General features: G+C 47.0%; 1 protein-coding gene and 1 long non-coding RNA gene across 2 annotated transcripts in view; both read left to right on the forward strand.

Moving 5' to 3' along the window:
* LOC138756948 (inositol 1,4,5-triphosphate receptor associated 2) overlaps positions 1 to 13,215 on the forward strand; it is a 57,948-nt gene extending 44,733 nt beyond the window's left edge. The window contains exons 8-9 of the mRNA XM_069923463.1: positions 12,196 to 12,313; positions 13,132 to 13,215. Coding sequence (XP_069779564.1) covers positions 12,196 to 12,313; positions 13,132 to 13,215 — 202 coding nt within the window. The remainder of the gene's footprint in view (positions 1 to 12,195; positions 12,314 to 13,131) is intronic.
* Positions 13,216 to 13,543: 328 nt separating this feature from the next.
* Positions 13,544 to 16,720, forward strand: LOC138751747 (uncharacterized). The gene is made up of 4 exons (XR_011350153.1): positions 13,544 to 13,596; positions 14,819 to 14,896; positions 15,227 to 15,283; positions 16,661 to 16,720. It is a non-coding gene; the product is annotated as an uncharacterized lncRNA (long non-coding RNA).
* Positions 16,721 to 17,045: the final 325 nt, after the last annotated feature.

Here is a 17,045-nt window from a genome sequence, read left to right on the forward strand (position 1 = left end):
CTATTAATATGTTCCCTTGCGTATTAGCTACCTTCAAAAAGATAATTTGCATAAACTTTTGATCTTCTTCGTTAGGTGAATATACATTGAGTAGATTCCAAAACTCCGAATATATCTGACATTTTATCATTACATATCTCCCTGCTGGATCTATTATTTCCTCTTCTATTTTAAATGGCACATTTTTACTAATTAATATAGCCACTCCTCTTGCTTTTGAATTATACGATGCTGCTGTTACATGTCCTACCCAATCTCTCTTTAATTTCTTGTGCTCCAATTCAGTTAAGTGTGTTTCTTGGACAAATGCTATATCAATTTTTTCTTTTTTCAGTAAATTTAGCAGTTTCTTCCTTTTAATTTGGTTATGTATTCCATTAATATTTAAAGTCATATAGTTCAGCGTAGCCATTTTATACTTTGTTTATCTTCCCTTTCCGTTTTTCCATCATTACCTTTCCTCCTTTTCCATTTCTGTTTTCTTATTTTAAACCCTTTATAAGACAACATTCCTAAAACATCAAACATTTTCCTTATTCTCCTATTTAAAACTTCTTTAGGCCCAATCTCCCCTTCCCCTCCTGAGTTGTCCTTTATCCTTTGTCGGACAACCACATCTCCCCTCTCCATTTGGGTTTGCGAATTCACTCGCAAGCGTCAACTGATTTTGCAGTGACCGCAACTCCTCCCCACCCAGCTCCCCCAGAAAAGATTTCACTTTTCATATGTAACAAAGTTCACTCTTTTAGTTCCCTCCTTATTCCCTCTATTCCATTTCCTTCCCTTATTAATTCTTGTCTATACTATCTATATTTTCCTCTAAATACGGATACATTCACGTATGCACATTATACATATACACTCTTATACCTCTTTACCCACATACATATCAATCGTGATCATTTTTACTCTCATTACACGTCTTCATCCCTCAGTCTATTTTGTAATTGGTCTGCAAATTTTCGTGCTTCTTCTGGATCCGAGAATAGTCTGTTTTGTTGTCCTGGAATAAATATTTTCAATACCGCTGGATGCTTTAGTATAAATTTATACCCTTTCTTCCATAAAAATCACCTTTGCTGTATTGAACTCCTTTCTCTTCTTTAGGAGTTCAAAACTTATATCTGGATAAATGAAGATTTTTTGCCCTTTGTACTCCAGTGGCTTGTTGCCCTCTCTTACTTATTCCATTGTCTTCTCCAGTACCTTTTCTCTTGTAGTATATCTTAGGCGGCCCTGGCCTCGGTCAAGTGGGGCAGGCGAAGGCCCCGATCCGGGCAGAGAGTGGGAGGCGGCGGCCCCAATCCAGGCACAGGGTGAACTGCGGCGGCCTCGGCCCCGGTCCGGGCAGTATGGACCGACCTAGGAGGGGAGGCAGGCCCCTCCAGCCCAGGTAAAAAACCTGCATAGGAGAAGGCCACTCCGATATAAAACCTACGACCCAAGGACCTCGCTGCCACGTCCCAGCTTGCTCGGCCACGGCACACGAACCATGGGTGTAAAGGGTGGGGCCAGTACTGCGCGCACTGCACTCCACCTAAAAGCTCCTTTGCGCAGGCCCGAGGACAGGTCCACGTCCTCCCCCTCCACGTCCTCCCCCTCAAAAGATGCTCACAAACTCAAGCTAGCATGCTGGAACATCAGAACCATGCTAGACAAGGCTGACAGCCACCGACCTGAACGTCGGTCTGCCCTCATTGCACATGAACTCCTCAGACTTGACATCGACATAGCCGCTCTCAATGAAGTCCGCCTGGCAGATGTAGGCAGCCTCCAAGAACGCGGCGCGGGCTACACACTCTACTGGTCTGGCAAGCCTTCGGATGAATGACGCCTATCTGGTGTAGGCTTCATGGTCAAGAGCTTCATTGCCTCCAAACTCGAAAACCTTCCGACAGGCCTCTCGGACCGAATCATGTCCATGCGACTCCCACTTCAAAACAAGCGTCACATCACCCTCATCAGTGTCTATGCTCCAACCCTCCAGGCGGAACCAGCAGAAAATAACAAGTTCTACACCGACCTGCGCAACCTCATCCAACGTACCCCTACAGCCGACAAGGTTGTCATCCTGGGCGACTTCAACGCTCGTGTCGGCAAAGACTCAGAAACCTGGCCAGGAATCCTGGGCAAGCATGGCGTCGGCAAGTGCAACGACAATGGGCGCCTCCTGTTGGAGCTCTGCGCAGAACAGCGACTTGTCATTACAAACACCCTTTTTCAGCAGAGGGACAGCCTTAAGACCACCTGGATGCATCCCCGATCCAAACACTGGCACCTCCTGGACTACATCCTGGTGCGAGAAAGTGACAAACAAGATGTGCTCCACACCAGGGTCATGCCTAGCGCGGAATGCCACACTGACCACCGGCTGGTTCGCTGCAAGCTCAACCTTCACTTCAAGCCAAAGCCCAGGAACAATAAAGCCCCCAGAAAAAGGTTCAATGTTGGAAACCTGCAGTCAGACGAAGCGAGAGGAAACTTCCAGGCAAACCTCACAGCAAAGCTCGACGTTGCAACCCGCCTCACGGACCCGTCCCCTGAAACCCTCTGGAATCAGTTGAAGACTACCATACTGCAATCCACTGAAGAGGTACTGGGCTTCTCCTCCAGGAAAAACAAGGACTGGTTTGACGAAAACAGCCAGGAAATCCAGGAGCTGCTGGCAAAGAAGCGAGCTGCCCACCAGGCTCACCTTACAAAGCCGTCCTGTCCAGAAAAGAAACAAGCCTTCCGTCGCGCATGCAGCCATCTTCAGCGCAAACTCCGGGAGATCCAAAATGAGTGGTGGACTAGCCTCGCCAAACGAACCCAGCTCAGCGCGGACATTGGCGACTTCAGGGGTTTCTACGAGGCTCTAAAGGCTGTGTACGGCCCCTCACCCCAAGTCCAAAGCCCGCTGCGCAGCTCAGACGGCAAAGTCCTCCTCAGCGACAAGATCTCCATCCTCAACCGATGGTCAGAACACTTCCAATCTCTTTTCAGTGCCAACCGCTCAGTCCAAGATTCCGCCCAGCTCCAGCTCCCTCAACAGCCCCTAAGGCTAGAGCTGGATGAGGTTCCCACCCTGGATGAGACATATAAGGCAATCGAACAACTGAAAAGTGGCAAAGCAGCAGCTATGGATGGAATCCCCCCAGAAGTTTGGAAGGCTGGCGGCAAAACTCTGCATGCCAAACTGCATGAGTTTTTCAAGCTTTGTTGGGACCAAGGTAAACTGCCTCAGGATCTTCGTGATGCCACCATCATCACCCTGTACAAAAACAAAGGCGAGAAATCAGACTGCTCAAACTACAGGGGAATCACGTTGCTCTCCATTGCAGGCAAAATCTTCGCTAGGATTCTACTAAATAGAATAATACCTAGTGTCGCCGAGAATATTCTCCCAGAATCACAGTGCGGCTTTCGCGCAAACAGAGGAACCACTGACATGGTCTTTGCCCTCAGACAGCTCCAAGAAAAGTGCAGAGAACAAAACAAAGGACTCTACATCACCTTTGTTGACCTCACCAAAGCCTTCGACACCGTGAGCAGGAAAGGGCTTTGGCAAATACTAGAGCGCATCGGATGTCCCCCAAAGTTCCTCCACATGATTATCCAACTGCACGAAAACCAACAAGGTTGGGTCAGATACAGCAATGAGCTCTCTGAACCCTTCTCCATTAACAATGGCTTGAAGCAAGGCTGTGTTCTCGCACCAACCCTCTTTTCAATCTTCTTCAGCATGATGCTGAACCAAGCCATGAAAGACCCCAACAATGAAGACGCTGTTTACATCCGGTACCGCACGGATGGCAGTCTCTTCAATCTGAGGCGCCTGCAAGCTCACACCAAGACACAAGAGAAACTTGTCCGTGAACTACTCTTTGCAGACGATGCCGCTTTAGTTGCCCATTCAGAGCCAGCTCTTCAGCGCTTGACGTCCTGCTTTGCGGAAACTGCCAAAATGTTTGGCCTGGAAGTCAGCCTGAAGAAAACTGAGGTCCTCCATCAGCCAGCTCCCCACCATGACTACCAGCCCCTCCACATCTCCATTGGGCACACAAAACTCAAAACGGTCAACCAGTTTACCTACCTCGGCTGCACCATTTCATCAGATGCAAGGATCGACAATGAGATAGACAACAGACTCGCCAAGGCAAATAGCGCCTTTGGAAGACTACACAAAAGAGTCTGGAAAAACAACCAACTGAAAAACCTCACAAAGATAAGCGTATACAGAGCCGTTGTCATACCCACACTCCTGTTCGGCTCCGAATCATGGGTCCTCTACCGGCACCACCTACGGCTCCTAGAACGCTTCCACCAGCGTTGTCTCCGCTCCATCCTCAACATCCATTGGAGCGCTTTCATCCCTAACGTCGAAGTACTCGAGATGGCAGAGGTCGACAGCATCGAGTCCACGCTGCTGAAGATCCAGCTGCGCTGGATGGGTCACGTCTCCAGAATGGAGGACCATCGCCTTCCCAAGATCGTGTTATATGGCGAGCTCTCCACTGGCCACCGTGACAGAGGTGCACCAAAGAAAAGGTACAAGGACTGCCTAAAGAAATCTCTTGATGCCTGCCACATTGACCACTGCCAGTGGGCTGATAACGCCTCAAACCGTGCATCTTGGCGCCTCACAGTTTGGCGGGCAGCAACCTCCTTTGAAGAAGACCGCAGAGCCCACCTCACTGACAAAAGGCAAAGGAGGAAACACCCAACACCCAACCCCAACCAACCAATTTTCCCTTGCAACCGCTGCAATCATGTCTGCCTGTCCCGCATCGGACTTGTCAGCCACAAACGAGCCTGCAGCTGACGTGGACTTTTTACCCCCTCCATAAATCTTCGTCCGCGAAGCCAAGCCTAAGAGAAGAAAGAAAGAGAGATAAATCATTAAATTCCTGTGTTTGCCATTCTTTAAATGACTCCATGTATTCTTTAATAAGAGAAAGTATATCCTTTATCTTGCCTTTCCCTTCTTCTTCTATTTCACTGTAGTCTTCCTCTTCCTCTTCTTCTTCCTCTGGGTTGGCCATCTGTTGTTTCTTTGTTGCCCTTTTCTTCTCTTCTTTCTTGTTTTCATTGTCTTCTGTGTTCTCTTCTTGCTGCAGGTGTTCTGCAGCTGTCGTTGCCGGCTGTGGAGTTCGACTCCCCAGCTGGTCACCCCTCCCGTCGGTGTGTTTTTTTTCATGCGCATGCGCGGTTTGCGCACTTTTACTCGGCTCAGCGAGCCATTTTTGTTGTCCAATTTCTACCGACCTGAGGGAGCGGGTTTCTCTCTCCACCGCGGGCCTCTTCGAACAGGTAAGGCCCTCTCCTTCTTCCTCCGTTGTCTTCTCTTCCTCTCTTCTTACCGTTGATTTCGATTTTTCTTTTTTTGTCGCCATCTTCTTTCCACCTTTATACTCACTTTTCTTTAACTTTTTTTTCTGTGCCTTTGTGTTTTCCTTTGTTTTTTTCGACTTTTCTGGAGAGGGCTGGAGTTCACCATCCGGCCACTACTCCATCACGTGACTCCCACTCTGTAGTATCGCTGTTCGATGTGCAGGGGAAATCCCTGTGCCTTTCGCTGAGTCCATTCTACCTAAAAAGGTGACCACCTGTCTGCAGCATTGCAGCTTTGAGCCAGAGACTTTAAAGCCTGCCTTGAACAGCTGCACTAGCAGGAGACAGGTGGCCTCCAAACAGGAAGTATGATCAGGTGCTGCTAATAGGATGTCATCTACATACTGGATCAGAACTACCCCACCTGGCAGTGCTAGCCCCCCCAGCTGTTCTTTCAACACCTGATTGAAAATCCCTGGAGATAAGATAAAGCCCCGCGGAAGCCTAGTATACCGCAACTTTCTACCTCTACACGTGAACAAAAACACATCTCTTAATGGTTTTGCCAGCGGCAAGCAAAAGAAAGCATTCGCTAAATCTATGCAAGAGAACCACTTGTGGTTAGGAGTTAAAGCAGTCATGGCAGTATATGGGTTTGGTACTGTGGGTGTTCTCACAATACCATTGATGCGCCTTAAGTCATGGGCCATCCGATATTTGCGTGTGTCTTGTTTAGGAACAGGTAAGATGGGTGTATTCCAACTAGAACACGAATGTTCCAACACCCCTGAATACATAAGGCCATCAATGGTATCTGCCAAACCTTCCTCAGCTTCAGGTTTGTGGGGATACTGCATCTGCCAAATTGGGGTATAGTCTGACAGTTCGAAGGTGATGGGATCAACCTGCTGACAAAAACCCACATCTGCTGATCCCACTGACCACAGGTTCTCAGGGAGAGAATCTTCTCTCTACCATGAAAGCGTTCAATCTGTCTATGATCAAGGAGGACTCGATCATATGTCGGGGACAAAATCCTGTTTGCCTGACCAGATGAGGAGAACTGCACTGTCGGTATTTGGGTATCGGATCAGTCACCTAGGGACATCAAGTTCCGACACATCGGTCCCAAATCTTTTGCCTAGTGAGTAGTGTCAATTGCAAGGGTGACATGAGGAATGGCCTCACCTGCCATCTCATGCCATTCCAGCTGTTCAGATGTCAGTGCTACCGTAGCGGCTACTCCCTCCTTTCCCTCCTTTCCTACCACTATGTAGTCCGAATTAATCTCCCATTGCATGCCCTCTACCTCTTCATAAAAGGCATGCTGATACATTTCATCCCCATCCCTATCGTAAAAGAGGGTCATATGGGGGGGGGGTCTGAGGGAGGGGTATACGGGTGTAATGTCTGGATCCACGGCTTCCATTGATTATAAAGCTTTAGCAGCCCTCCCTTTTGTGGTGTCCTCCGGTTCCAACAACCCCCAGTAAATGTCAGCCCATTGTCCCTCAGACACGGATCCTCCAGCTGCCGCCAACAACATCTGAAAACCGGAATGAAGTGTAGTTAATGAACAGTTCATAGAATATCCATTTGGAAAGGTGACCTCTATTCCGCTGGGTCCACAAAGGATCGATGCTCCGCACCTGACCAGTAGGTCTCTGCCCAAAAGATTAGTAGGGCACCTGGCTGACAAAATGTATTGATGTGTAAAAGTCTGTCCAGCCACAGAAGTGACTAGTGGTGTAGAAAACGGCAGATTTTCTGGTGTACCCGAGAACCCTATCAGCTGGATGCTAGAGGATGATGTTTTAGCTTGAAACTCAGCGCCAGTGAGTGTTGAAAATCTGGCTCCCGTATCCACTAAAAAGGATACTTCCATGTCCATTACTTTAATCTGCAGGAAAGGGTCTGCCAACCTAGCCTGCTCGTGGGTGCTCGGGCTCCGTCACTGTGGGCAATATTGCTCCTCCTCTGTCAGCAAAGGGAATTGTCTCTTCGGAGCTAAAGCCGCATGGGGTGCCTGATGTACCGGGGGTGGCACTGACGATCTCTGGGGCTGGACCCAATGCTCATTTTGTGGTGGTCCATATCCCCTTCCCCCAATTTGCGGACCCTCATAAATTAGCGGCATCTGTCTATACCTTTCTGGAAGCCGTACTTCCTCCCTGTCCCGCAACGCATATCCCAAAGGGGAGCGAGGGTTCTCCTGACCCTGTCTTCTGTGTGTGATCATGCTTCCCCTGATCGTGACTGGCTGTTCCTCCTCTTCACTCTCAACACTCACACTAGCTATTTCAGTTTCCTCGTTCTGCTCTCTCTCCCGCTCCCATCTGATACTCCCTGGGTCATTTCCCTTCCTATTCTCCTCTTCTTGTCCCAGCTCTCTCTCATCTGTTTTTCCCAAGCACCTACTATTTTCCCTTACTGCACATATATCGTTCTGTACTTCGTGCACCCACTCCTTTGTTTCCTCCACTCTCTCCTGCGCAACTCTCTTAAGTCTCTCCTTCGCTTCATGTAGTTCTGGACCTGTTAACTCAGTGACATTCACTATTCTCTCACTTATCTGCATCGCTGGCATTTGGGGAATAGGATAAGGTGGTGGCAATGTCTCCGGTAACTTTGGATATAGCAGGGCTGACGGCTTAACCTCCCCCATATTCTCCTTAGTGATATGGGATCCCTTTTTAATATCATGTTGAAGGTTCGCTTCCACAGCCATGCAAGCCAATGTCATATTGTGTAAATCTGCCCTTCTCTGTTCCTTCACTTCTTTCTGTTGTTTAAGCCTTCTTCTATTCCATATAGATCCTTGTCCCTTTGCCTCATGTTCCTGTACCTCCTTGGCTGCTTCCCTCTCTGCTTCTCCTAAGTACAGTACCATCCGGATTTTTTCAAACCCTCGTGGTACCTTCTCCTGACTCTGCAGCTCTTTCCATATCTGTTCGTACCGTGCCATAGCCTGTACCTCCTCTCCCTTCGGTAATCCTCCCAGTAATTGATTCCTTGTTTTTTCCCACTGTCGGTTTACAGATGGGGGAACCCATCTGTCTTCCCCGAACTCTTGCCCTACATCCCTAATTACTCCTTCCATTTTATGTTCCGATTTTTAACCCTTTAGACTTCGTACTTCACTGGGTCTCTCCCCGGTAGGATTTTGACACCCTGCAATCTTCTTCGACCCTTCCCACGTTATTATAAACACCAGCGACACACTGTACACAATCCTTAAACAAATACTTATTATAAACTATTATGATACACTATACGATTCTTAAACAGATACTTCTCTCTCTTTGGCTTGGCTTCGCGGACGAAGATTTATGGAAGGGGTAAAAAGTCCACGTCAGCTGCAGGCTCGTTTGTGGCTGACAAGTCCGATGCGGGACAGGCAGACACGGTTGCAGCGGTTGCAGGGGAAAATTGGTTGGTTGGGGTTGGGTGTTGGGTTTTTCCTCCTTTGCCTTTTGTCAGTGAGGTGGGCTCTGTGGTCTTCTTCAAAGGAGGATGCTGCCCGCCAAACTGTGAGGCGCCAAGATGCACGGTTTGAGGCGTTATCAGCCCACTGGCGGTGGTCAATGTGGCAGGCACCAAGAGATTTCTTTAGGCAGTCCTTGTACCTTTTCTTTGGTGCACCTCTGTCACGGTGGCCAGTGGAGAGCTCGCCATATAACACGATCTTGGGAAGGCGATGGTCCTCCATTCTGGAGACGTGACCCATCCAGCGCAGCTGGATCTTCAGCAGCGTGGACTCGATGCTGTCGACCTCTGCCATCTCGAGTACTTCGACGTTAGGGATGAAAGGTGTATATACTTATACACTATAGAAAAATAACTATAACACAATACACCTTATACAGATACTTATTATACACTACTATGGTACACGATCCTTAATCAAATACTTATTACACACTATAGAAACAAATAACTATCACAATACACCTTATTCTAATTGGCCAAGTGTCTAAACCTATTTCTCGAGATCGCTACGAGGGGACTCCAACCCCGTTCTACTAGGGGGACTCTAACCCCCTTTTTTCCTACAGGGGACTCCAACCCCGTTCTACTAGGGGGACTCTAACCCCCTTTTTTCTACAGGGGACTTCAACCCCGTTCTACTAGGGGGACTCTAACCTCTTTTTCTGTGCAGGAGACTCTAACCCCCGCTCCTTACGGGGGACTCTAACCCCCGTTTCTTTTATTCTTTGGCTTTAACTAGGGCTTTTGCAGAGTAGTGACAACACACAATTTTATCGTTGCCAATAGCAGAACTTAGTTAAAACAGGCGTCTGCTTACCTCCCTTTGTTGAATGGTCACTTGTTGTTATCACCACACCACAATCGACCGGTGTTTCGTATCTTTTTCTTCCGTCACTTCTCCATCTTCATCACGTCGGGGTCACCAAATTGTCGGACTCTGGCTTTACCTTACTCTTAATTTAGTCTATGTGTGGTCTGAGTCCAGCGTGTTCTTTGAATGAAGTGATAGGAGAAGGTATTCGGTTCAACAGTCAATTTATTACACAGCACAAGAATAAAACTTAACAGAGCTCTGGGTCAATCGTTAGTTCATAGGTCACCTGCACAGTGAGCTATTCCCCAAGACTGACCCCTATTGTCCAGTTGGCTCAGTTTATATAGATCAACCTTATCATACAGAACAAAAGTTGGCTTCCTTTGCTAGATTTCATTATCATACAGAGCAAAAGTTGGCTTCCTTTGCTAGATTTCATTATCATACAGAACAAAAGTTGTCTTTCTTTGCTAGATCTTTTTGCATAAGGGTTATCACAAGTCATCATCTCCTGTTTTGCAGATATCTGGGGAGTAGCACTCCCATCTTAATCCTCCAGGCCAGACTATCCTGTTGTGTTGATCAGAAATTAATTCATCCCCAGATATCTCTAATCACCATTCTGTTCCTGTCTGGCCAATTTCTGCTGTTCTCTTTAACACCTCCTCATGCCTTAATCTTCCTCCTAGACTGGTTTTCCATTCCCTTTGTTTCTTGCAGGCCATTCTTTGTTCTGGTCTGGCCTGTGTCTCCTGTGCTACTCACCACCTCCTTCAGTTTGAGCATTCCTCCTAAATCGTTTTATGCATTTCCTCTCCCTGTATTTGGGAGCAGACAATTTTGCTCAGCCAACTTTGCTCCATGCTGTGATTGCCACTTAATCACATTCCTCTTTTTCCCTGAACCATGCAGTAAATATAAAATTATTAATTAATCATTTCTTTCATAATGTTTTAACCCCCTAGATTCCAACAGGTGAAACCTTGTTAGAACGCGATTCGTTAATCTGCAGAATCACTTATAGCTCAGGTGCCTGTGAACCCCAAACATTGATTTTAGGATGCCAGGCTAACAGTGGCTAACAGCCACAAACTCAAAAATTGACTCTTATCATGGACAAGGGGGGAGACCGGCAGCATGAACCAGGTGGGCGAGAGACTGGCAGCACAAATCAGGCAGGCAGGAGACTGGCAGCGCGAGTCGGGTGGGCAGGAGACCGGTAGTGTGACGGCAGCACAATTCGGATGGGCTTAAATTCTGTTTTCCTGCTTCCTGAATCATGACTTATATGCATCTGTTCCACGACTCGGCTGTAACGTGGTATGAAATCTTGGACCCAAACTACCACGTTCAAACAAGGTTTTACTGCCTGGTTAGCACTAAAACACCATTCTCCTGTTGTCAGAGCCCATGTTAGATATTCTGCCATGGTGACACCTATTAGCAATCTGCTCTCGCCAAGCCCTGTCTCCAATATTATTGTCCTCTTAGCACTGCCACGTGTAGCATTCCCTCAGTGCGGCCCCTTTTATTTAAATAAACATACAAACTTTATTCAAACTACATTACAAACACGAAACACAGAGAGCTACAACTAAAACCAAAAATCACCATAACATGTGGCAACAAACCCATGAGAGGCAGTAATTACAACCACCCCTCTATTACACAGTGTTACACGTCAAATTAAAACATGATTTTTGTCATCAACCACCATTCCCTGAACTCGGCCACCATCCCCTTGGACATTGCATATTCCCACTCCAACGCAGCCAGGCCCCTCCCTCAGTGCGACTTTTCCCGAGTCCTGCCCCTCCCACAGTGGGAGCTCCCTCAGTCCTGCCCCTTCCACAGAAGGGAGCTCCCTCACTACCACCCCTCCCACAGTGGGAGCTCCCTCAGTACTGCCTCTCTCACAGTGAGAGCTTTCTCCGTACCATCCTACAGTGGGAGCTCCCTCAGTACCACCCCTCCCACTGTGGGAGCTCCCTCAGTTCTGCCCCTCCCTCAGTGGGGAGCTCCTTCAGGACCGTACTTCCTTGGCGCTGAGCTATAAGGCAGCTCACGTCTAGACTGGGACTTGAATTAACGCCCTGCTAGTGAGACTTGATTAACTAAACTGTGCAGTCTTGTCAGGTTAACATTTGGGTGAAGCTGTTCCCTTTGTTTACCCTTTCAATGTTGCCAACAATATCACATTGATGAGGTTTTCAGCAGAACTCATTGTCGAGTGTGCAGACTCTGAGCAGTGGAGACCGGAGCGTGGTGATGTACTGTTGAAGGGAGGCTTGGTTATCGGAGCTCCAATATAACCCCTTAACCAGTAGTCACTGTATTGCTTCAATACATCTGAGGTCAAACATCCCAGAGGATGTGAACCTCCCAAGGTCTGGGTTCCACAAATGACCACGATTTAATGTCCATCAGGCTGAAACATGTACAAGGACCTTGAGAACATCTGACCTTCACCTTCTAATATTGGTCTCCAACGTAACAGGTCAGTATTGCAGTGGCCAGAAGCTAGAGATTTAAGACAGTTTATTCTGCAAAGTGCTAATGTTGTGTGCTGCCTTTTTCAGTTCTCAAAGGACACTTCACAGTATGCAATCTGTGGTGGAAGAGTTGGAAGATGCAAGGTGTGCAAGGAGAGATGCATGGGAGAGAGTTTATCAACTGGGGACACAGTGCAAAGAGCTGGTACGGACAGACTGATTCCCAGATCAGAGCACAAATGCTCTCATAACTGGCATTGTACTTAGCAGAAACAATCTTCACTATCTACAGTACCAGACAGTTTTAGTTTCATCTGCAATATCTAATATTCTGGCCCCTGCCCTTGGAGAGAGAAGACCAGAGGTTCTCTGTCCTCTGAGAGAAGAACTTTTCTCTACTGCATCTGGTGCTCCTTTTGTGGCCTTCTCTACATCAGAGACTGGGAGATCGTTTTGCTGAGCACCTTTTCTCTGTCCGCATCCGTGACAGAGACCTCCCAGTAGCCAACCATTTCAGTTCTGTCCCATACTGATATGTCTGTCCATGGCCTCATGTACTGTCCCACCAAGACCACCTGTAAATTGGAGGAACAACATCTGATTTTCCTTTTGGGGACTCTCCAGCCAGATGGAAATGACATCGACCTCCGGTTTCTAGTAACCTCTCCCTCCTCTTTCCCCTCTCTTCTTTCACTCAGCTCTCCACCCCTTCCCTCTATTCACACAGCTATCTCCCTATCCCTTGCTTGCTGCTGTGCCCTCCCTCCCTTCTCCATCTATTACCTGCTGCCTGTGGGACTTTGCTCCTCCCTCTACCCCTCCCCCTTTATGTTCAGGTGTCTGCCTACATTTTGCTCATACCTTGATGAAGGGCTCAAGCCTGAAATGTTGGTTATGTACCTTTATCTTTGCTACATAAAGTACACTGCTTGTCCTGCTTGTGACTTCAACCAAGGTGTCTGCAGTCTTTCATATTTTACCTTTTACCACATTTGTACCACCTTGGATTTCCTTATCTTACAGCTGAGTCGCCTTGTACCTCAGTCTCCCACCAGGAAAAATATCTCCAAATCTCCCTTGTCTTGGCTCCTGAGGATGTCTGAATAAGATCACCCCTTATTTTCCTAAACTCAATGAATACCAGATGTCCCAGTCTCAGACCAGCTGTGGTGACAGTATTAGTAATACTGATCTAGATGTGCTCCCTACTGAAGGGGGGGGGGGGGTTGGTGGAGGACAACACTGGTAACACCATTGAATATCAAGGCTATCTCCATCAATGGAGATGACCATTGACTAGCACTTGCGTGCTGAGAACGTGACTTGCTGTTGGGTATGTTTCAGATCTTGTTGGAAGCAAGCATGTATAAAATATCTACGGAATGATGGGATTGCTTGCTCTAAAATGCAACTGAAACTTAGCTTGTCTTTGTGCAGAAGAAAGAGAATGAGGTTCTGGTCGGACAGCTCTGGTCAACATCTGGAAAGGTGAGTGACGATGAAAATGGGTTTATAGTTGCGTATGTTGAACTATGAATATGTGAACCAAACATTTTACTCGCTGCTGCTGGAACAAGTACTTTGATTAAAAAGAACTATAACGACAAAAACAATTAAAAAAAAAACAGGATACTCAACTGAGAGATCGCTTCATCAAGCACCTCAGCTCTGTCCTCCGCAATAGCGTGGATCTCCCAGGGGCCAACTGTTTCAATTCCTCGTCCCATTCCCTTGCTGACATGTCTGCTCATGGTCTCATGCACTGCCAGACTGAGACCACCTGCAAATTGGAGAAAAAACACTTCATCTTCCATCTGGGCATTAACACCGACTTCTCTGGTTTCCATTGAAACCACCCCTCTTCTTCCCACTGTCTCCTTTCCTCCAGCTTTTTCTCTCTCCCCTCTCCCTCTCACTTCCCTTTTCCCTCCGTCTCCTTTCACAGAGCCAAAATCAGTGCTCACCTTTCTTCCCCCTTTCCTTAGTTTTTAATTTAGATGCCTGTCTCTTTTCACTCATGCTGTGAAGAAGGGCTGAAGCCTGAAACATTGGTAAGATATCTTTACCTCCTATGTCTGCTGCAAGACCAGCTGAGTTCCTCCAGCGTTTCTGTGTTTTGAGAAGAGACAATAAATTTTTAAAAATTAGATAGTATTCACAGTTATTTTAGTGCAAAAAAAAATGGCATTCATGTGTGTGTTGACAGGGTTTATAAAAGGCTTGCAATGATATCACTATACGTTAACCTATCCGTGATCTGCTGTTTCTCTGAGTGGATTCATTCTAAATTTCGCTCCCATGTTTTCAATCTCTCTCTGGGTTCACTCCTCCCTATTGCTATATTCCACCCCCGCCCCCCCCCCCCCCAAATCCTGTGTTGAGTTCGATGGATCTTTGCATAGTTTGGGCATTAAGGGTTATAGGGAAAAGACAGATAGGTGCATTGAGTGCATTTCTAGATCAGCTGTGATCTTATTGAGTGGCAGAGCAGGCTCACTGGACCTGATGACCAACTCCTGCCCCTGTTTCTTGTGTTCTTCCGTTCTTTTGCCCACATTGGGTCTGTATCCATCTCACTTTGCTGACTTGAATGAATGGTTTATATTCATATACATAAATACAATGTGCAGATGTAAATTTATGGCAGGGTTGGCAAAACTACGGCCCCTGTGCCAACTACGTTTTACTCCATATCTGGTTTGTTCTGTAGATTGAAAAAATGGAGAAGGATAATCGGCAGCTGAGATATCGGATAGGCGAGCTGTTAGCCCAGAATGCTGACCTGACTGTAAGTATATTTAATATAAAGGTAAGCAAATATCTATCTGCAAACTTACTACCCCATTCACCTTCTTTTTCATCCAAGTCATTTATACAAATCACACATGACACTATAAACCGAATTCATGACCTGAACAACAGCAACATCTTCCGACTAAAGTAGGCAGTGTTTCCCCACCAAAATGGTGGTTCGAGAATAGTCACGCAGCCCAAACGATGTGATCAAATTACTCCCAGTGACGTGGTCATCTCCACAGGTGGAATGGCCTCACCTCCTATGTCGTCTGGTACTCTCTGTGGTAAGAGCAGTCTCTATGTTTGTGTTCTTGCTTTTCAGAAGCAGATTCATGAGGTTCAAAGCCTGCTGATTTCTAAAGACACTGTCATTTTTGAGGTAAGGTGCATGGTTGGGTTTTTAAATGGTTCATCATATGACTGCATATCAAAATATTTCAGTAACAATCGAGTTTAAAGCAGTGGTTCTCAACCTTCCCTTCCCACTCACATACCACCTAAAGCAATCCGTTACCACTTATTGCATAGGGAATACAAGATGGAATGTGAGTTTAAAAAAAAACCCGGTCTAGACATTTTAGAATCAGGAAGGAGGAGGTGTTGGGTCTACTGAAGGCATTAAGCAGGGTAAGTCCCCCAAGGCCTGATGGGACCTCACAGATTATTGAGAGAGGTAAAAAAGGCAATTGCTAGGGCCCTGACAGAAATCTTCATATCCTTTCTAGCCACAGATATTTCATTTAAATTTTTTAATTTAGACATACAGCACAGTAACAGGCCATTTCAGTCCATGCCGCCCAATTTCTACCCAATTGACCTACAACCCCCAGGAACATTTCAAATGGTGGGAGGAAACCGGAGCCCCAGGGATAACCCACGCAGACACAGGGAGGATGTGCAGGCAGCAAGGGATTTGAACCCAGGTCCCGATCGATGGCGCTGTTACAGTGTTGTGCTAACCATACACTAACTGTGCCGCCCAGATGACCCAGGGAATTGCAAGTAGTCAATGCTTTAGATGCTACGAAACTTGCTGAGTTTCTCCAGCATTGCTTTGCAGCCAATGTTTTTTCTCTGTTTAAGAAGTAGTTAGGGAGAAACCAGTGAGGACTGGACTGGAGAGCCTGGAAACTATTGGAGAAGATTCTTGGGGATAGGATCTACTCACATGTGGAAAAGCAAGGACTTGCTCGGGAGAGTAGAGCATCACTTTATGCAGGGGAGAGCATGTCTTCAAACAATTTTTTTGAGGGGTTTGATAAGGGTCAGACAATGGATGCTGTCTACATGACTTTAGTAAGGCATTTCTCCAGGAAATGGTAGATCAGATTCACAATTGAATTGGACATCCCATCCCAGCACTGAACAGCAGACCGCTCTCCTGAGACCCTTCTTCCTGGATTATGCCATTTGACCTCTACATCTAATGCCCACTTGACCTCTCATACTACAGAGAATCTGGGGCACCTCACCCTCCTGGGGCGCCTCACAATCTTGGGCGCCATACCCCTGGAGCTCCGTGCCTCTTGGAGCGCCTCACCTCTGATGCAGAGACCCAAAGATGGGTCATAGGGAATTGGGTGATAATTTGCCAAGGAAAAATATTAACAAAAAACATGGAGAAAAGGAAAGACATTCCAGGAGAGTTGAAAGTCTATTAGGCAAGCATGTCCCTTTTCCTGAGGCAAGTATAAAGATGAAATGCCCTTGCTATTCAAGCACATCTGCATTTGTTTGCACTCCCTTCATGTTCCAGGAAAATATCTTGATCGAAGAGCTGAAGGCGTCCAAAACTGAAAGCTGTAAGATGATTGAGGTAGGTTTTGCCCTTTGCACCACTCTTGGGCTCCGTTTCTAGAGGAGGGAGTCGGGAATGTGGAAGATGGCTGGTGTGTCACCCTCACACGGTCCAGCTCATATGCAGGTGATAGGGTCATTCCAGAGATTCCTCCCCAAGACCCAGTTGGTTGATCCTGACATAAGGAGGAGGATTTCAGTAACTAAGCATTGCTCTTCATTCAATGTGTGTTTTTGATTAAATAGGATGATAGAGAGACAGAGGGATAGAGAGAGACAGAAATAAACAAAGACTCGGGGGGGGGGGGGAGAGAGAGAGAGAGAGACAGACAGACAGACAGACA

The sequence above is a fragment of the Narcine bancroftii genome, chromosome 1 (genome assembly GCF_036971445.1).
Source record: "Narcine bancroftii isolate sNarBan1 chromosome 1, sNarBan1.hap1, whole genome shotgun sequence".
In the NCBI taxonomy this organism is placed as follows: Eukaryota; Metazoa; Chordata; class Chondrichthyes; order Torpediniformes; family Narcinidae; genus Narcine; species Narcine bancroftii.